We start from the raw sequence: 22,626 nt of genomic DNA on the forward strand, positions 1-22,626 counted from the left end.
AGACAACGTCTAGACAACAAAAGAAATACTAGAGAGGAGGAGGCAGCGTCCTCGAAGAGTGCTGCTGGCGACGCAACTCGTACACCTGCTCTGTCCTGATGCGCAGATCTGTCTGAATCTGTGAATTAACTTCTACGGCCTCCTTTAGTAGGAGCGCGACATCCATAGCCTGCCTCCTAGCTAACTGCATCTCGTGCTCAGTCGCATCCTTATCTCGGACAGCCGTTTCCGCACCTTGCCTAGCCACATCCCTTTCCTGCACCACTACTGCCATATTTGCCAATAGTGCCGCCCGCTCTGCTGCCCATGCTGCTTGCTGGTTGGCCAAGTCGACGGCTAGCTTTTCTCGAGCCTCTCTCTCAACTGCCAATGATCTCTCTGCTGCAACCTTGTCCGCCTCCGCACGCTAACGAGCATAATAGACATCCTTGTACAATTCGACAATCTCATGTGCTAGCTTCATCAGTGGAGTGTCACTGGGTTCCAACTCTGGCTCAGTAGCCCAATCTGCCAACATCTCAGCTGTCTCAACTGCTGGCCAACCTCTATCCACAAAACAAGTCTGAAATCGTCGAGGACAAACCCCACGAATATATGCTCGAATCAAATGCCACTCCCTCCGCCGAGTCATAGCCTGGATTGCCACATCGTGCCCTTTCTTGAATGCAGACTTCATAGCCTGGAGGTAATCTCTGCATCTATCCTCGTCCGACCCATAATCCTCCTTGACAAAGCCCTCCAATGACCATTCCGCATCACTATTCACCTCCTTGTCAACGAGAGCCGTGCCCACATCTGGTCCCGCCTCCTCTGCTGCCGGTGCAACCACGGTCTGTGGCATTCCCTCCTCCTAAGGTTGAGGCTCTGATATTGTAGGTGATGCTCTTGTACGCATGGGAGACTGAATGGATGGACCCCGCTGGGCAGGGGTGAGTCAAAACTGCTGCCTCAAAAGCATACTTGCTCTATCCATCACCTCTGGTCGCTCTGACTGCATAGGCTGCATGGTCTCCTCCTGCTGCTGTACTGGCTTGGTTGGCTCAGAATTTGCTAAAAAGGATGACGCAATAGTCACGACTGCATCGCAGTCAATCACATCCAGACTAACCTGAGGTTCAGGCACTGGCGCTGGCAACTGTGCTCTCTGTGCAATGACATCTTCTTGTGAAAGTTGCTCCTCCCCTACAAATACAACTAGAATCACCTCCACTACAGCCGTTGGCACTATATCGGTCCGTGGGACATCTGTCGTCGTTTGTGGGAAAACTCCTGTCGCTGTCTGTGGGACCATCTCCGTCAGTGCTCGTGGGACATCTGTTGCCGTTGGTGGAGTCATGATGACATGGGCATGGCGCTGGCCAAATGGCGGAATGACTATCGCAGAAGTAGTCAAGTGCACTAAAGTTGACAGCTGAGGAGAGGTAAAAAATGTGGGTTGACTATCTCCGCTGCCAACCTCTGTTGAAGTACTATCCTTCGCATACCCCACCATGCTGCTTTCCGAAGTTTCCTCCCGTCCGCGGTCAGTGTCCCTGTGTGCCGCTTGCAAATCCAAAAACACTTTTTCCTGTCCTGCGGCTGTCCCACCTGTCCCTAGATGCCTCCAATAAAATACCGGAGGCTCTCCTTGTGCCAACTTCCCCTGAGGTGGCGCTTCAAAATCATCCATGGGTATCTGATTAACCGTTGCCTCCAAGAACAAGCCAATCGCATGATATGGCATAAAGAATGTGCAGTGTTGAAGTGTCATGAATTCCTCCATCCTGTCGGCGAGGACCGAAGCCCAATCGTACACCATACCCTGCATGATACCATTCATGAATACAACCTGAGGCAATGCAATATCGGAAGCCCGAGTCGCACCCGTCAACCTACTCTTGATCACATCCATAATGCACCTGCAGTGACCTTCCCGAATGAAATCTCTGCGGAGCCCTCTGCATTGCGACCCCTTAACCACCACTGAATCCATCTCCTTAGGTGAAAGATCGCGGCCCACTAGCCGTATCCAATGTTCTTTCCTTTCTTGAGAGAGCTTGCAGTTCTTAATTTCTACCTTTTTACCACCGGGACCAGGGATGCCAAAAACTCTAGCGAAATCCCTTGGTTTAAAGGAAACCGTCATCTGATGCTTTTTGTATGTAAATGTACTTGTTCTGCTGTGCCGACTATATGTCCTTATCATAGTGGCAAAACTGATAATGGATTATAACTTCGTCCCAATAAATGCCCAAATCAATATTATTTCTTGAACTCTATTATATCATATAATATATAATATTATATTTGATGATCTTATTATATGTTATATAATTTTCTTTTCATCGTTCTATAAATGAATAATAAATTACATTTTAGTTTATTATTATTTTTATTATGCTATTATAATATTAATAATCACATATGATCATATTAATATATGACCATGTATTTACTTATAGATGTCTATACAATATTTGATTCAATCTTGAGCTTTTTTTTTAGAATATAGCTTATTATATCTCAATAATTATTAATTTAATATATTTTAATTAATTATTAATTTATTCTATTTTTTCATTATATTTATAATATATTATAATAAATTATATCACAATATACTATTATTTATTTATTTATTCATTTAAATCTTATAAATATAGGGACATGACAACCTCATTATGAGGGATTTTCTTTCAGATTCAGATTTTTGCACATTGCAGATTTTGAGTTGATTGTAAGAGCAAATTTGTAGTAGAGATTTTTTCAACATTGATTATAGAGATTCAATGGTTCCTTCTCATTGATTCATATGGAATTTTGTGAATTCTTTACTTTAATGTTGTGTTCACCTTCATTTAAGTTACGTTCTTTATTGCAGATTTGAATCTTAATACTTGCGATTACAGGTCTTTGTTTGTGATTATTGTCTTTTTGTAGGAAATTGGTGAAACTTAGGTATCCCTTTCAAAGTAGAAGATCTCGGTCCTTGCATAAAAACACTTTTGTGGTTGCATGTTTGTTTGAGTATTGTGAATCAATTGTGTCTTTCGTAATCTATGTTGATTTGATTAAATTTACGTTCAGAATCATTGGTGTATCACCTCATTTAGGATTAGTTTTCATTACTTGTAATTCATTTCTTACCCTTGCGTTTCATTTAGGATTAGGTGATCACAATATAGGAACTAGCCTAGCTTCCAGGAATTCATCTCTCATTTTAGGACAACCCACCACCCGAGAGAGTTTCCATGTTTCAGCTGGATGACTAGATTTTACATCTCACTATAGGTGCAATCCTAATTGACAACAATAGTAAGGAGATGTATTTGAGTTGAAAGCCAGTATAAGTTTGTAGGTGGTTTGAGTTGAGTTTGGCATTTGGGTGATTCACTATGGTGTACGGGAGAATGTCTGAAGGTTGCGAGTAGAAGCATTGATCACAGCAACAAGGTTAAAAGACATAACAGTAGTTGACTTACCAGGTGAAACGTAGCAGACCAGGAGCTGGATAACCACAATTACGTTGAGTTCTTGTGGGCGTGAGTACTACAACAACCTACTCCACAAGTCAACAACCTCCATTTACTAATGGCATACCAGGTTCTTGTTTTGTATTACATGTGTTTGATATTAAATGTGAAAGAACTATACTATGTCCAAACCAATATGTGCATTAAGTTTGGTTCAATAGTAAATTGTTATGTGTAATGAACAGTGGATTGGAAGTTTGAAAATCTGATTGTATGCTAAGGTTCAAACTAAACTTAATACAATATTTTGGAAAGTTTTATTAATTTCAGTGATATGATAACTTGACATTTGGGCTACACACCAACTGTTTGCTAAAATTCACAAGTCCAGATTTAAGATTTTCCTGATCAGATTAAGGAAGAATTATTATAGTGGTATCAGAGCTATAGGTCCTACCATCTTGTGGGGAAATTTATTGCACAACAGGTTGGAATATATGGGAAAAATAATAGCCAGGTATGAGGAAGAAACTTTATAAGTTTAGTCATCTCCAACTAGAACAGGCAGAGTCTTCAGATCAGATTGACATTGAAGACAATTATTCAGTTGATGAAGAGTTAACTTTTGGAACAGGTGAACAGATTGAACAAGCTGAAAAGGTATACAATGTTCAAATGGCTCATAATGAGACTGAACAGGAACAAGAAGTAAGGGAAAAATTGCAAGGTATCAGGGATGGGTAGAATAACATTGCTAATGCACTTTAGCAGCTTGCAGGTACGATGCAGCAATTAGCTCCGGTTAACAGGAGAGCCCTGAGCCATCACAGTGGAGGTGGTAGTGTGGCAGGATCACCCCGAGATGTTGGGGCCCCCACACGAAACACTAACAGACCTTTGATGCTAGAAAATGTTATGGTGATGTATGATGAAGGGGATTTGTTTCTTGATCCAATTAAACAAAATGTTCTTTATCCAATACCAAAATCAGAAATAGGAGACAGAAAGACAGCAATAGGATAGGAGACCTAGAGCACCAAACAGGGACTTAAAGCATGCTATGAACAAACTATCTCTCCCTACTTTTGATGGCAGCAGTAAGACATCTGCAAGAGTGTGGGTTCACAAGCTAGACACTTATCTAACACTTAAACCTATGTCAGAAACAGAAGCCATTAGATTTGCTACGATGCATTTAGAGGGAGTGGCATATGATTGGTGGCATCATGGGTTGGTTACTTAGGATCATGGTCTCATCACATCCTATGAGACTTTCAGCTCTAAGCTGATTACTCGCTTAGACAGGAAGGATATAGAGGTCTATTATAGAGATTTGACACAGTTACGATAGGGCGGATCTCTGGATGATTTCATTGATGAGTTTCAGCGGATCTTGGTAATGGTTCCAGATATGTCAAAACAACGTAAGGTAATGTTGTTCACCGAAGGTTTACAAAATAGATATAGAGGTTTGGTTAAGGTACTTAAACCAAACACCCTAGTTGATGCTATTAAGATTGCACACGATCTAGAGTCACCCTCTTTGATATTACAACCCCCTAAGAAAACGTATAAGGGATCTACTTTATTCCGAAAGAACAAAAACCAGCATAAGACTACACCTCTCAGGATGAACTTTGAGACATGGAATGAACTCAAGAGGAAGAAGGTATGCTTCACTTGCAGAGAGCCATGGATATTGGATCATAGATGCCTTGGCAAAGGCAAGATACATTATGTAGAGGTGCTTTTAGAGGAGGAGGATGAGCGGCAGGAGGGCAGCGATGTTGATAGCAGTGATGAGGAAGAGAACGAGGATTGATCATCTAGAGAGAGGAAGAAAGAAGGTACCTAGGGACAGCCTCCTATCATAGCATCACTTTCTAGCAATCCCACGGGACACCCCTTTCATTTGAAAAGAATTGTTAGAGGACAGCATATTATATATCTCTTGGATACAGGTGCCTCGCATAACTTCATAAGCTTAGATGGGTTACTAGGAGGACGTTACAGATTGATGACATACCCGAGTTTGAGGTTAGAGTGGCAAGAGGTCAGAGATTGAGATATGCAGCAAAAGTGTTAGGACTTCCAATTCATTTTGATGATTTCCTTCTTGACACAGATTTTTATGTGGTTGATTTGGATGGGTTAGATACCATGTTGGGTAGACAGTGGTTGTAGACTATTGGCAGGTACATAGTTGATCATGATAAGATGCAATTGGAATTCTTATAGGATGGCAAATAGGTGATCCTCAAGGCTATGCTTGAGGGAGAACTCAGGTTGATTTCAACACACAGGATGGAGGCAATCATGAGGCATGACAACATGGAGTGGGCAGCCCATTGTTTTATTTTTTCTAAGGCTACCCTAGACTCAGGATAGTAGATTCATGTTGACATTCAAGTAGTGCTCGATAAGCACAAGAGGGTTTTTGAGGGCATACCTCTAGGAATTCCTCTTGATAGAGGGTTCGAGCATATCATCGAGTTGGAGGAGGGTGCCAAACTTGTCATCACAACACCTTATTGTCATCCCTGACACTATAAGGAGGAGATAGAAAAGACGATTAAGGAACTTCTAGACATGGGACACATCAGACCTAGCTCCAATCCCTTTGCTTCTTTAGTTATATTGGTGAAGAAAAAGGATGGCACTCTACGCATTTGTATTGATTACCGTGCTCTCAACAAAAGGACCATCAAGAACAGGTATCCAATCCCTCACATTGATGAGCTATTGGATGAGTTACATGGGACAGTTTACTTCTCAAAGATAGATCTCAGATCGAGATACCATTAGATACAGGTTCACGAGGAGGATGTGTATAAGACAACCTTTCGATGTCACTATGGTCACTAAGAGTTCTTGGTTATGCCATTTGGACTCACTAATGCTCCAGCTACATTTTAGTCATGCATGAACCACATCGTTAGAAAGCAGTTGCAGAAGAGCATATTAGTATTTTTTGATGACATTGATTTTCAAAAGAACTTGGGAGGAGCACTTGCGACATCTTGACGAGGTACTCAGTATCATGGAGGAGCACTCATTGTTTGCTAAGGAGTCCAAGTGTGAGTTCGGATTGACCAAGATTCTTTACCTTGGTCATGTGATTGGTGAAGATGGGATGAAGGTAGATCAAGAAAAGATTCAGGCAATCCTAGATTGGCCACCACTGAGGAACGTATCAGACTTGAGGGGATTCATGGGTCATTGCTCTTATTACAGGAGGCTCACTAGAGGTTTCTCATGGATAGCGGCTCCCCTCACCGACCTCACACAAAAAGGAGCATTTAGATGGGCAGTTAAGGTAGAGGAGAACTTTGATAGATTCAAACAAGTGATGAGTGCATGCCTAGTCTTGGCACTACCTGATTTCTCTCGGCCGTTTGTTCTTGAGTGTGATGCTTCAGGGAGTGGTATTGATGCAGTTCTCATGCAAGACAGGGATCGGATTGCTTATGAGAGTAGGAAACTCAAGGATGGCAAGAGACTGTACTCCATGTATGATAAGGAAATGTTGGCTATTATGCATGTGTTAGCCAAGTTCAGATAGTACATAGTGGGGGGCAAATTCATAGTTAAGACGGATCACAACAGTTTGCACTACTTCTTAGAACAGAAGGATCTTAATGAAAGATAGCAAAAGTGGGTCAGCAAGATTGAGGCCTATGATTTTGACATTGAGTACGTCAAAGGTGTTGGTTCCCAAAACCGCAAATTGGAAATCCAAGACTCTGCCACTTCTCTGATAGGATTCCGCAATCAGTGCTGGCCAACAAACAAGAATCACCTTGATTCCCCTACACTTCAAGCTCCACTACATCTAGGTAGGTAGATCTTCTCCTTGAACCTGATCACTTGGTTCAGAGTTTTTCTAAAGTGAATTTAAGCTTTTAGAGAGTTCTTCAGCTGGCAAGGTCCTCAAACTCAATTAAAATAAAATTGAATGCTAAGTGTTTGAATTGCATGTTTTGTATAAGGTTTGTTAATAATGAATTTGATGCTTCTAGGAAGGAAGATATAGATTTTTCGACTTCAATAATAAAAAGACTAGTGTCTCTGCTCACCTGGGCAATAGAGTCAACTTTAGTGAATTTTCGCGTACAACTTCATAAAGTTCTTATGCACTTATACTACCAACAACTAATTAATCAAGACGCAATAGATCAAGTATTTATGCAATCTTAAATTAGTCTAGATTGAACTTTAACTCCTCTGGTAGGGAGACAAACTAGATACAAATACAGAAACAACGATAAATTTCACAATATTTTTGATGATCTAATTTAAAATGCTAGATGACCGTGTCCACTTATCTGATATTTAAATTGTATACATAATTTCAAAAAATAATTACAAATGACAATTCATCTGCAGTTTAAATTTCCATGCCATTTAGAAATAAGCAAAAGAACTTTTTATTTTATTATAAAAATAAAATAATTGAATTTATATTATAAAGTCATATTAAATTCCCTATCCCTCCCTACAAGTAATATAAAATGTTTTTTTTACAGAATATGAATCTTTTCAAATATGTCTTTATATTTATATGCAAATGACAAGTCCTAACTTTAAACAACATACCTTTTCACCCTAATTATCATAGGTTTATGATTAAGTCATATCTTTAATACGCGATAATCGCTATTATTATAACCGTAGCTCTTTGAAGAATCAAATGACCTTAATCGATAATATGAAGCTTTTATTCATTATTCCGATATGGTTGCCGCTAATATTTATCTCTTTTGAGGCCTTAGGAAGTTACTAGACTCTCGATGATGTTGAAACCTCAAAAAATTCCATCTTGTCCACTTGTGTGGCTCCTTGTGTACATGCTAACGACATTTCTCTATTTGCTCCGAGCATTGTTTATCTTGGCATCATGTCTGGTGGTTGCACCTTTCTTCACTATTGTTGATGTACAACCCTACGCTGCTTATTTTCATCATTCTAGATTGTATTTGACGATTCTTAGCACCCATACATTTCTAGTAGTTTAATTTGCCCGTGTATATCCAGATTTGGAGATGAAGATGCTCACTTATTTTAAATTGCCTCTAAATCATGGAGATGTCTTTTATACTCAACGTCTCCTGTAGACATGTTGGTGATCATATTCTATGTCATTGATGCTGGAAATGGCTTTCACTGTTTTGCAATGATTCTCATTTTATATCCTTTCGATACTGAAGGCTATTTGTATTGCTTGGTCGGGGGTCCTGTCTTCTACTGAACATTGCTTATATGGCCTCTAACCAGGATCGTGTCTTAGTGCAATTTTCCTCATACTTTTTCATTGGCTAATGACTTCCTGTGTAGCTTTATATTGTCTCAAACTATTCTTCGTTATAGGTATTGTTTGGCTTTAGGCTTCAACTATCAAAATGTTTCCAACTTCAATAACTCCATTGGATGATATGGAGCAATTTCTATTGCATTTGTATATTGGATCAATGTCCCTTCATATTCCCTTGCACACAAATAATTTCCTTCAGCTTTTGCAGCATTCCTTCTCAGACCATTAATAACATTAGGGTACTTGTATGACTGTTACATGTTTACTAGATTAAACTTCTCTTATTAAACTTGGTTTGACTTCAAAGGCTTCCAGATTACTCCATTTCAGATGGCTGAGATATTTTTACATACATCATATGAAAAACTCAACAGAGAAGCACCTTTGATGGTAAGGAGAGCAGAGCGAAATCTACATGTGTGTGCTCTGATTTTGTTATTATTCTGCTTGTCTTTACTAAGATTCTATCGAATTGAGTATGTTTCTCAACTCTCAACAATTTTGGAAATATTCATAAAATTGAATGACAATTTGTTTGTATATTCCTTCTACAACTTTGCAATCACATTGCACTTTTTCATTATATATCAAATCATCTTCTATTGCACCTTTTACATCTTGGGACTTATTTGGTTTGTACATGGTTATATGGGAAGTGAAATCTTCTCTATGAAATAGGTTTTTGTGCACCAAGATATCCTTTGACAACCCATCATCAATCTCCAGACTTATTTCCTAAATGAAGACTCTAAAATTTAGAGTTCCATCAAAAGGTAAGAACAATGTAGTTGCTGATGCACTTTTCAGGAGATGCTTAGTAGCGGAATGTTGTGCTATTTCTAGGATTTCAGCAGATTGAAAGTGGTAGAGAGCAATTACTACCAGAAGTTACAGAATTTTATACAACTATTACTATTAGGCTTACCAATATACCATACCACAATGTTACCCTAATGGAGGCGAGGAATAGTTTTATTTTATTAATATTACCAAAACATGAATGTACAATGTCCAAGTATCAATCTGCTTATAAAGGGGTCGGTTGGTTAGAAACCAACCAACACACTCCCCGCTTCCTAACTACCTTCTAACACAAGTATTAAATACTTAAATTACCCAATGCCAACTACAAACCAATTGCCAACTACATATATCCCCCCCAAAAAAGGAGTTGTTTTCCAGACAACGACTAAAACAACTGAGAAATGTGTCAAGAAGAAGGATTGGAGGACATCCCTGGACTCAGAGTGCCTCACAAGCGTTGCAACTCCTGCTCATCTTCCGTTTGGTACGAACGCCCTAAAGTACCTGCAAAGTATCCATCTTTTTAGCTTCGGCTACCAACTTGCCTTCCAACTCAGCTCGCTCCAACTGCCACCCTGTTAACAAAGTAGTCTTTTCTGCCTATACTTGCTTATGAAGACATTTGTCTCGCTAGGCTTCCAGAAAAACATCCCGGAAAGTAGTTTCCATAGCAGCCAAAGAGGCCATGAGAGGAGAGGAAGCAACCTGGGTCTGAGAAATGATAGAATGACTGGTCCAAGCAGTGGCAATATCTTCTTGGCTGTATGTACTCTATTCTAAGAGACTCCAATCTGTGTAGCAGTCAACTTGCATGAACTGGGCCAATGCTGCAGCGGTGGCAAGTACACCTTCCATGTTATAGGACTGCGCATGCCGAAGGATTTCCTGGGTAGAATACTCCATAGCCCGTAACTCCGTAAGAAATCCTTCTGCCTGAGCTGCAAAAGAAGCTGGAACCAAAGGTTTCTCATGCTCGCTCTATATCTCCACTGGTTCCTTAGGCCACGAAGGCATAGGAGAGGACACCAATCCCTCTTCTTCCAGCAACTTGTTCGCCTCTTCTAAAACAGTATCTGCTTCTGCCATTGTCACTTGAGTACCTAGAGAGGAAGGATCCTTCCATTGTTCCCCCACAATCGACTTAACAACAAGAGCCATAGGCTGGACCACCTCTGGCTCGAGAGGTGTCTGTAGTCGTACCTAGTGTCCACAGTGAACTTGCCCTCTTAAATCAATCACCTTGGTGCGAGTATGCTAGTATGGCAAGAGAAGGGGCTTGATTCTTGGAATAGATAGCTCAGAAGTTCCCCATGTTGGAAAGTGTCTTGAGCCACTTGATGCTTTTAAGCTGGCATCTTCTGTGGAAGAAAGTGGTGGTACTACAACATCACTAGGTGGAGAAGCCAGCTGAGGAACCTAAGCATGTTAGATTATGGATGGACAACTTCAGGCAGTCAGTACAAGGTAATAGATGATGCGATTTTCTATAAGAGTCATATTTACCTCATACCAGGATCTAAACTCAAGGGTAAAATTATGGAAACTGTACATGATGCACCATCAATAGGACACCTAGCATTCTTCAAAACCTATAGACAGGTCAGGGAAAGATTTTCATGGAAGGGCCTCAAGGGCCATGTCCTCCAACATATCAAGGAGTGTCAGACTTGTCAGTAGAACAAGTCAGAGCGTGAGTTTCCAACCGGGTTACTATAGCCTCTCCCCATTCCAACGCAGAAATGGGAGAGCATTTCCATGGATTTTATTACAGGGTTGCCTTGGGTGCAGGGTAGGGATTCTATTTTTGTGGTGGTGGATAGATTAACAAAGTCCGCTCACTTCTTTGCCATAGCAACAGATTGGTCAGCCTCTCAGGTAGCTGAATTATTCTTTCGAGAGGTTTTCCGTTTACATGGTCTTCCTCGCACTATTGTCAGCGACAAGGATAGCAAGTTCCTTAGCACTTTTTGGCAGGAATAATCCAAATTGACCTATATGGAATTGACACCTAGCACAAGTTATCACCCCCAGATGGATGGACAGATTGAGATAGTTAACAAATGGGTGGAGGGTTATCTCTTGAGCTATGTAGCATGACAATACAGAGCTTGGGTTAAGTGGTTGTATCTAGGGGAGTATTGTTACAGCTCCTCCGACCACATGTTTATTTAGATGTCTCCATTTCGAGCTCTCTATGGCAGCGAGCCCCTGTCATTTGTAGATCTGGCTTTGCAGGACAATAGGGCACCACTAGCTAGGGATTGGATACAGGATCAGCAGGATATCCTCAGATATCTTCGGGAGAACATTCTACAGGCCCAGAATCAACAGAAGATGTATGCTGATTGCCATCGGACAGAGAGGAGTTTTGAGTTGGGTGACGTGGTTTATCTTTGTCTCCAACTATACAAGCAGAGTTCCTTGAAGAAAAGTGGGTTTCAAAAATTTCAGCCCAGATTTTTTGGTCCATATTGCATTACTAGGAGGGTTGGTGAGGTCGCCTATGAGCTAGATTTACTTGATGACAGTAGAATTCATAACATGCTCCACGTTTCATGTCTCAAGAAAGCAATTGGCCAGCATATAGTACCCTCCATAGAGTTGCCTCTGCTTCATGAGGAAGGGAAGCTTGTATTAGTTCCAAGAGAGGTGATAGAGGTTAGAGAGAGGAAGCTGCGTAACACGTCCATCAAGGAATATTTGATTTTCTGGAAGGATTTACCTTATGAGGATGCCACTTGGGAAAGTGAGTCAATCTTGCAGCATTCGGCATTGAGATTGCTTGAGGCCAAGCAATCCTGGGAAGGGAGTACTATAATGTCCCTTTCCCTGCGCTAGCTATTTGGCACCAAGTTGGTTTATCTTCCCATCCGAATAGGCGAACAACTTGTGATTTAGGATGCCAGCCAGTCACAGGAGTTGGGCTTCAGTTAAGGAGATTTTTAAATGGGAAATTTTAAGGTTAAAGTCACTTTATTTTATTGAATTGAAATATAAAGTACTTTATAGTTTAAAGTCACTTTATGACAAAATGACTTTAGTGACTAAAAGACGAAATAGTCTTTTATCCCACATTGCTAAGATGTTTGTATCTCTCCACAATTTAAGGTTATAAAAGAAGGCTTATACATTGGGATTAGGCATGAAAAAGAATAACAACATAATACTGATGGAAATGGTTGCATAGTTGTGATTGGTTATCGAAGGATGAAACCCCTAAGCCATTGGAGTTGTGGGACGTAGCCCCCAGCTGCTCAGATTGGATTTGGGTTCTGCAGATTGTGTTTAAGTTTGGGTGGATGTATCGTAGTTGTCAGATTGTAGAGACGTTTGTCATCACTTTTAGAGTTTCTTAGAAGGAAGTTTGAAGTAAAGCCGTGGAGGGTAGATTGCCGTGAGTAAGAAGATTATTTGAGTTACAATGAACAAAAATTCCATTGGTCTCATATACTAGAAGTTATTCGAGAAATAGTAAGGAGAGGTATTCAAGTTGTAGGCCAGTGTAAGTTTGTAGGTGGTTTGTGTCGAGTTTGGCATTCGGGTGATTCACTATGGTTTATGGGAGAATATTTGAAGGTTATGGGTAGAAGCTTTGATCACAGTGACAAGGTTAAAAGACACTCATAACAATAGTCGACTTACTAGGTGAAATGTAGCAGACCAGGAGCTAGATAACCACCATTACGTCGAATTCTTGTGGGCATGAGTACTATAGCAGCCTACTCCGCAAGTCAACAACATCCATTTATTGATGGCATACCGGATTCATGTTTTGTATTACATATGTGTTTGATATTAAATGTGAAAGAACTATATTATGTCCAAACCGATATTTGCATTAAGTTTGGTTCAATAGTAAACTGTTATGTGTAATGAACAGTAGATGAGAAGTCTGAAAATTCGATTGTATGCTAAGGTTCAAACCAAATTTAATACAGTATTCTGGAAAGTTTTATTGATTTCAGTGATATCATAACCTGACATTTGGGCTACACACCAACTGTTTGCTAAAATTCACAAGTCTAGATTTAAGATTTTCCTGATCAGGTTAAGCAAGGATTATTACAAAATGTTTGCATAGCTTCTCTGTCAACGTCAACATCTCTAACTCTGGACCCGCCTGAACCGCCTAGACTACCAATAGAACCAAATTGTATCTCAGGTTCACCCTCCCTAGGTGGAGTAGTATGTTCTCTTCGAGTATACTGCATAGCCAGCACAAATTTCCTATCATCAGCCATGATACTGAATAGAAAATAATGGATCAAATACTGATTGCAATTCTAACGAAGCACTGACCACTATCATTTGAGTCGGAGCCCAATTCCTGCAAGCGAGCAAGAAACCACTCTGATACCACTATAAAAAACCCAACCTAACTCACACTACTGAAAGTACGCTATTTTCCCAAATTTTGAAACAGCACGTTGCAATATGCATTGTCTACAACTTATTGAACAATTTCAAATAGATCTAGCAATTAATTTCATTTACTTAAATACGGCGAGCAGCAAAATGGCCAAGTTATATAATTAACTATAATTGGTACCAAACTAAATGTCTTGTAATTGGGGTTTATATCAATCTGCAATTTGGGATTTGAAGCAATGCTGCAACATTAAATTAAAAAGAACCTGCGACTTCAGAGCCAAATCAATTTGCACAAAAATTGACATGCATTTCACATAGCTCTGCAACACCAGTTGAGATAATGAAGTTGTCTGTGCTCCTATCAAACTAGCAAGTGCCTCCACATAGATTCTGATTGCCCAACATCAACAATGCCTAGAGATTATCAGCAGGTCACCAAACTTGGCGATAGCAAACACATAATCATACCCTCCAATGGTGTCTCAATTCCTTCAGTAGTGTGACACTAGAATTTACACAAACTCCACAAGCAACTACAACTCCCAATAACAAGCAAAACAACACCAGAGAATGTCAATAAACTGCCCAATAACCCACGACCAGAATTGCAAATCAATTGCAATTTGATTTTGCCAATCAAGTGTAGATCAATTGCCAACGTTTTAGCAGAGATAGATGTGTCAAACAACAGACATTAATGTGGCCTTTGACAGGACTTTTAGACCAGTGGAATTCAACACCTGTAACCAGAAATCTAGGCATGTGAAGAACCAATGAGAACTTACAGCAAAACGCTGAGAAATGACACCAAACTCCAGACCCTAGGTGTACCAAAGCATGAGATTTTCTTTAGCTATCAGCCCTCTTCTCAATCAATGGCAGAATATAGATAACCTCCAGCCAACATATATCTTCCAAGCCACAGTAAGTACAGTAATGGAAGATGCCAATCAAACTCTAGAAATGCAATACTCCCAGCCACAAATTTTAACAGTAAGGGAGATTAAATGGAATCACTTTACCTCAGCAGTGATTCAAAAACACTTCTCAACTTCCTTTATATCTCAGCAAGGGCAACAAAATTTAGTACCTCAGAAAGCCACAAAGGCAATAAAAACAAATAAATATTCAAGTGTGCTCTTCCCAATGAAATGAACTCCTATTTATAATCCTTTGTTGGCCAAAGTTTCCTAAAAAAGTCCACTTCAGAAAGTGTGGAAGTTTCCCAAAGGAACTCAACACTTGAAACTTTCCAACACATTTTTTATAAATATCTCTTAAAGTCAATATTATTATAATAATGCAACTTTGTAAAGTACCTTGACAATTTTTGAAGTTTTATCTCTGTTTTTCTGCCTTAGGAATTTTGTCAAACACTTCCCTTGCAACCTTAGTTTGTTGATGTTTGTTGTTTTGCTATGATTTTTGAATGCCAAAGATATTGATGAATACAAATGATTGCAAAATAACTAATTGGAAATTAAAGTGATATGCAACTTCTTTTTATTATTTTCCAAATGCAAGTACATGAAATTCTGATGTAAAATGCACACCTACAGCCAAGAGGTATTTTCACAAACACTTAGCATGCATCCTATGAATGACTATGCAATGAGATGTTTTTACAAACATTTGGCATACAAACTGAACAGCTGAATTAAGTTGATTTCCCTTCAATACCTCAATGTTTACAATGACTGAATACTTTGGTAACAAAAAGACATATATTACTTGTCAAATGTATCCATCTACAATTGCCAAATGTAAATACCAAAAGAACTTGGAATAAGTAGCTGAGATGACATGCTTTTTGGCTTTGCTTTTTTCGGATTTGCTTTTTCGGACTGCTTTTTCAGATTGCTTTTTCGGCTCTGCTTTTTCGCTTTGCTTTTTTGGATCTGCTGCGAAAACTGAAACCTTTCTCCTTGCCAACTGATGTCAAAAATTAGATGCACGGGTTGAACAAAAATCACTGAGTATTATCTCCCAATTAATCAGAAATGAATTGGTTGAATACCAATTCCTCCACTCCCAACTAGGGTTGATATCTCACAACCGAAATTGGCACCTAGAGTCTTCAAACCCTCAGGCAAGTATGCAAGCACTAAGGCTCTCAGCACAATAGATGAATATGCAACTCAAGATGTGTAAAATGACCCCCCAAAGGCTCCTTAAAAAGATTTCACAAGCAACTCCAAGAAGCTTCTAGAGGAATCCAACACTTTATTCTTTTAAGTGACTTTTTGATATTTTATTATGTTAGTCACTTTAATATTAAATCAATTAAATATAAAGTTACTTTTTAATGTTTCAATTTTTAGTAACCTTATAAGTAATTAATTTAATATATCTTTTCCCCCTTATTTCTTCCTTTTAGCCTCCAGGGAAAATAAAGGCTAAAATAAAATAAGTAGCTGGTGCCTGTCAAAAAGGGGACATTACAACTTAATAATTAATAAATAAGAGCTCATGCAATTATTAAACTTATTACTGCAAGTGATGACCAATTGCCAAGCCACCCACTGGACTGCCAAAAATAGACTTACTAAAAATAGTAATAGTAAGTCCACAACTACGATCCCCAAAACACCCTGTCAGCTCATGAGGGTCGCTATGATGAGCTAAATCCATCAACTGCACAAACCTTCCAAAACGGGGACATTGCAAACCATGTCTTAGATAATCTATCTCTAACCTCAAAATGGAAATATCAGACTTGAATTATTCTAATAAACATTGTAGAAGGTCAAAGACAGCTATTTGTCGTGGACAATGAAAACATTTATACAATCACATTCCTTTTTTTCTATGGAATGTTCTAGCAAGCTTTGAAAAGACTATTCTTTGTAATTTTCCTAATATGTCCAGCAGAAATTTTGAGGCACTTTTCTCGAAGTTTTATCAATTTATAATATAAAAGTGTATCATTAGTTGATATTGAGTTCTCAGCTTCCAAGAGTTAAAAAGTAAGGAGTTTGTTAAAGAAATCTTTAGGTGGCAAGGCGTATACTTTTTTAGGTACTGTCTTCTATAATACATGCGGTTTTCTTTATTGTCCAAGAAAGGAATATTTAGCAAGACATTTTCTGTTGTTTTGATTGAACATGTGGTATCAATAGCCTGATATTTGCAATGAACTGACAAATTTGACGCATTATTTGCATTGCAGGTATAGAGCACAGGGCATCAGGTTGGATTCAGGGGACCTTGCATACTTATCAATTGAGACGCGAAAGTTCTTTTGTGCAATTGAAAAGGAATTTGGTGTTCCTGATTTTGGGAAGATGACAATCACTGCTAGCAATGATATCAACGAGGAAACTCTTGATGCATTGAATAAACAGGTAACTTCTTGATAGGCCAATAGAATAACAAGAGAGCAAAGTAATTAAGAGAGTGATTCTAAAAATGTATCTAATTTTAAAGAGCATTTTCACAAACTGGAGAAATGAACTCAAGGTTCAATTCTTTTTTAGAAATCCTGTTTTTGGTTCTTTCCATTGCATATTTTCTTATTTCTTATTTTCATTTATCTATTTGTTTCCTTGCTTATATAGATTGTGGGAACATGTCATATCAAATCAGGCCAACCTTCAACTTCCAATTTAAAATTTCAAACTTCTTTTGGATTGAATTTTGTTAATATGGTAATGTGGTTTACAGGGCCATGAGGTGGATGCATTTGGTATAGGGACCCATCTTGTTACATGCTTTTCTCAGCCTGCCCTTGGTTGCGTTTTTAAATTGGTAGAGATAAATGGTCAGCCTCGAATGAAATTATCTGAAGATGTCTCAAAGGTCGGATTGCGATGAATGATGATCTTACTTTCCATTTTATTTATACTGTTAACTGAATATGATGCTACAACACAATGTTTCTGCTTCAGGTCTCAATTCCCTGCAAAAAGCGGTGTTATAGATTGTATGGGAGAGAAGGGTATGCTTTGGTGGATATAATGACTGGAGAAGAGGAACCACCTCCAAGGGTTAGTATCAGCATACACTGGCCTATTGGGGTTGCTGACTTAATTGTCTGAAGTGAATCATTTGTCATTCAACAGAAATTAGAATACTTATATTAATGGGCTTTGTTGGGTTTTATTTTATAAGATTATATATGAAGGTGAGAAAACTTGAAATGTTTAGATTGCTAGACTAGTGCCCATCCTTTGGAGGCATCTACAAGTCGTGACAATTACATTTTATTCTAATTCAGAAATACAGGTCAAATTCTCTCTTTTAGGTGTACATATTTTTCTAAGTATGACTTGTAATATTGAAGTAGCCTTTTCATTTTTCCCTGTCCATCATAAGTTTCTTTTCTATTGAAAGTATATGATGTGCTCTAGAGGCTTTTCCAACTGAAATAAAATCAACCTGTCAGTTATGAGACAATTATTTAAATTTTATATAATTAACTGATTTGTGATTATATTGAAAGAGGAGATGATCCACTGTAAATCTAGGGAAGAAGTCATGACAAAGCCGTTAATGGAAGAAAGAATGACAATGGACAAATTATATTAGTGTCAACATATGACCATAGTATGTCATCATGGAGTGCATTTAGTGAGATTACTAAGTGAAAGGTTGGAAGCCAGAGTATTGGCTTCCCAAGGCACTTCTACGATTCCTCCTCATAGTACATTGACTCACAAGCCTCCACTAATGATGGTGTTTGTCTGTTTTCTTCCCATGATTTCCAGCTTGATGATGACTGACTTTCTCCCAATGCTAACGACCAACAACATTGGATCACTAGCCTTGTCCCCTTCACATGCCGGTTTCTTCATCGGCTTCTCTTGCTCCAAACACTGCTTTTGGCTGGCTGTGTTATTACCAACCAAATTTGTGATTGCTATTTTTAATTGTGGTGAATTTTGTAGAAGGTTTATTATCTTTACACAAATTGTTGTTCACAAAACTTGTCTTCTGTGTTTTCCAGGCTTCAACTGTAATGGAACTAGTGGCTTCATTTGAGGCTCTTCTGTTATTTTCCATTACCCATTCCACATCATCTTTGGCTTCTTCAAGTCTCTTTCTTTGTATGGGGATGAGAGTATATTGATTTGTTTGTTTGCAGCCTGGTGATTGCCAGTACTTCTTCATATGCTCTTCTACAAGCAACTTGTTTGCCCCTTTCTGCTTCGAGCAGTCAATGTCTTAATGGTTTTTGGGTCCACATCACTTGCTTAGCAGGCCAGAGTTGTTTCAATCGTTTGGCACTCACTAGCAAAATGATCCCATTCATTGCAATTTCGCCACTAGATCATTGATATCACCTTTAGTTATCTTTTTTTATGGTGGTTATTATTTTTTTTATAGCGGTTATTATTGAAAACACAGAAAATACTGAGAGGGAGAAGGGGAGTATCAGTACTTTAAAATTTAAAACCGATACAACTCGTTCACAAGAAAAGAATTGAGAGAATGACACAGAAAGTTTCTCCCATGGAAACCCTTTGGGTAAAAACCATGATACACTGAACAGAAAAAATTGGGCAACAACCCTATACAAGAGAGACCCGCAACTCTTTTCACACCAGCAACTGACTAAGGCTCCAGCCTTTACATCTATCAGCTGCAAGTCATTTCCCAGCTGTGGCCACAACCAACAGTTTATGAAAATCAAGGACTCGGCTGAAGGACCCAATCTATTTTCTCTTTCTAGACACAAATGAAATGTATATAGATAGCAAAAGCTTCTATAAACAATGATTCAAAACATGGACCAGAAACTAATGAATTCTAATAGCTCCTATATTTCTATTGCCTCTGTCAAAAGGATTTCCACTGAAGTAGAAGACTCTCAAATGACAAGAACATGTTACTTATAACACTCCTTCCATTCTGTCCAACATACTTGATATCTCTTCTATCTTTTGTCCTTCAGATTTTTGACTTCCACAACACTCTTAGGCTTATTGGAAAACTTCCAGCAGAGTAGTTTTCGAACTTCCTCTACAACTGCTTCAAAGACTCACATCCAATTGCATTTTTCAATTAAAAAACACTTCTTTTCAACATCAATCCTCACATATAGATCCAAAAAATGTTCTTTGTATCTCCAGTCTAATTCGATGTATCAACACTTATCACCAGTCCTTTTGCAAAAACAATATTATTAAAAATACTTAGTACAAGATAAGATGCCAAAAACCTTGTCACTGCATGCATCACTCATTTTTCACAGTATTAAAACTGACTCTTGCAAAATCTTGTTGCTACCTTTCATGTTTTTTAATGTAAAGGATGTAACCTTCAATTTCCTTCAATTACTCTCAGAAAATACTATGAGAATATCTTGCCAAGAAAATGCTTGGCAAGCATTCAAGCTCTGAAAAAAAATTACTGCTAAGAAGGAACTCTATATATGATATTTGACATACACGTGTTGACCTTAAGGTTTTGTATGCATACAACAAACTCCAGATCAAACAGGAACAATTTTTTTAAAATTACACCTGTTCTTTTCAACTTTTTCAAGCTAACTGTCATCATGATTTTGAAAAATGCTTCTTCCATCTGCATCATATCCCATCAGGACACATTCCTTTCATGCTGCGAGTTTATCTGTATCTTTTCTTAGTATCCCAGATGTTACGTTTGACAATATTCTCACTGACCACCTTATTTGATACCAAAACAACTACTCAGCATCAACAAAATAAAAACGTCTTTCCATATTCACTTGTTCCATCTGTACTCATTTCCATCAAAAAACATGAAAGTTGCTATTCAACATCAGCAAAAACGTCTTTCCATCTTTAGCAAAAAATGTATTTTATATCATTGAAGCTGTCGTTAGTGGATTCACCCCAACACACTATGCCAAGCCTAAATTCATTAAGATTGAAGAGTCAATGAATGACATAACAAAGGATTTATATTAATGAGTACAAGTAGGCACATGAGCACCCAATTCATATCATGCTTCATCAAGTAGGTATGCGAGTAGTCCAATCAAACAAGCAGCCGAAGTAGATCAAGCACCTCAATTTGAAACATCTAAAGTTTACACAATCTTGAACACTAGGTGGTTGACATCTTTGACGAAAACATCCAACAATCTCCTCCTTTTCTCAAATTGATGACAACCTCATCTGAAATTACATTAAAATATTTTGCAGACACACAATTCCCCCTATATGCATACTCCACCTTTGACATAAATGATTATTAAATCTGAAACAAACTGGAATGAATTGTGAAAATGATATTGCAATGAAGTGCCTCGTTTGAGAGTGTGCTATCTGGTGAGATAGAAGAACACCGAGTTTACTCCTGAGATATTCAAAGTGTTCCTGCAGTAGTAATTTGGTGAAGATGTCAGCCACCTGTTCTTTGGAGCATACATATTCCAGCTTGACAACATGATTAGCAACTCGTTCTTTCAAGTAATGATATTTAATTGGAATATGCTTGGTGCGAGACTGCATAACATGATTTTTAGAAATATCAGTCACACTAGTGTTATCACAATAAATGGAAATGGGATGAGCAAACTGGAGCTTGAAATCTAACAAGGTATTCTTCATCCAAATTATCTACATGCATCTGGATACAACTGCAATTTATTCCGCTTCAACTGTACATAGAGAAGTGCAGGTTTGTTTCTTGCTAAGCCAAGAAACGAGACAGCTACCAAGGAAAAATGCTCTACCCCTCATGCTCTTCTTGTCAGCAACTGACCCTCTCCAATATACATTTGTATAAGTTGTTAGAAAAAAAGCAGAACATGTAGGAAACCATAAACCATAGTCAATAGTCCCTTTTAGGTACTTGAAGATCCTCTTAACAATTTTAACATGAGTTTTCTTAGGTGTGGCTTGAAAACGTATAACATAACCAACAACTTGCATGATATCAGGTCTAGTAGCTGTAACAAATAACAAACTTTGTACTATAGACCTATGGTAATTTTGATCAACACTAGGTAGGAAACTCATCCTCTTTACTTAACTTGTATCCAGTTTTCATGAGAGTGCTAATCTGATTACAATTTTCCATTTAAAACCTTTTAAGCAGCTCTCTAACATATTTAGATTGTGAAATAAAAATACTGTCAGCCGATTGATGAATTTGCAGCCCAAGAGAATAAGTTAACTCACCCATCATTGACATTTTGAATTCATTTTTCATACAACCAACAAATTTCTTAGTCATTTTGGAGCTGTCACTTCCAAAACTCAGGTCATCAACATATACATCATTGACATTTTGAATTCATTTTTCATACAACCAACAAATTTCTTAGTCATTTTGGAACTGTCACTTCCAAAACTCAGGTCATCAACATATACATCAACATTAAGAATGTTATTACCTTCCCCTTTTACATATGAGTTGTTGTCCACATAACCTTTTTTGAATCTCTGTGGCTGTAGATATTTGTCCAACCTGTCATACCGAGCTCTTGGAGGTTGTTTAAGTCGATATGCCTTTTTTAGCTGGCACACATCATCCAAATTGTTATACAAAGTAAACCCTTCAGGCTGTTCAACATACACCTTATTCAATTCACCATTTAAACATGCAGATTTAACATACATTTGATAAAATTTGAAACCTTTGAAAGTGGCAAAAGCAACAAACATTATAATGACATCTAACCTTTCTATGGGTGCAAATGTTTCATCAAAATCCACTCCTTCAACTTGAGAATACCTTTTGCATATTAGACATGCT

The 22,626-nt window shown here is 38.4% G+C and overlaps 1 protein-coding gene across 2 annotated transcripts in view; it reads left to right on the forward strand.

Annotated features, from left to right (window-relative positions):
• Positions 1-22,626, forward strand: part of LOC149537737 (nicotinate phosphoribosyltransferase 1-like) — a 312,565-nt gene that overhangs the window by 258,406 nt on the left and 31,533 nt on the right. For both annotated transcript variants that reach the window (XM_089799111.1, XM_089799112.1), the window contains exons 11-13: positions 17,108-17,282; positions 17,602-17,736; positions 17,826-17,924. In XM_089799111.1, the coding sequence (XP_089655237.1) occupies positions 17,108-17,282; positions 17,602-17,736; positions 17,826-17,924 (409 nt within the window). The remainder of the gene's footprint in view (positions 1-17,107; positions 17,283-17,601; positions 17,737-17,825; positions 17,925-22,626) is intronic.

Source organism: Cupressus sempervirens, chromosome 9 (assembly GCF_028749045.1).
Source record: "Cupressus sempervirens isolate cs-2001-9-10 chromosome 9, ASM2874904v1, whole genome shotgun sequence".
In the NCBI taxonomy this organism is placed as follows: Eukaryota; Viridiplantae; Streptophyta; class Pinopsida; order Cupressales; family Cupressaceae; genus Cupressus; species Cupressus sempervirens.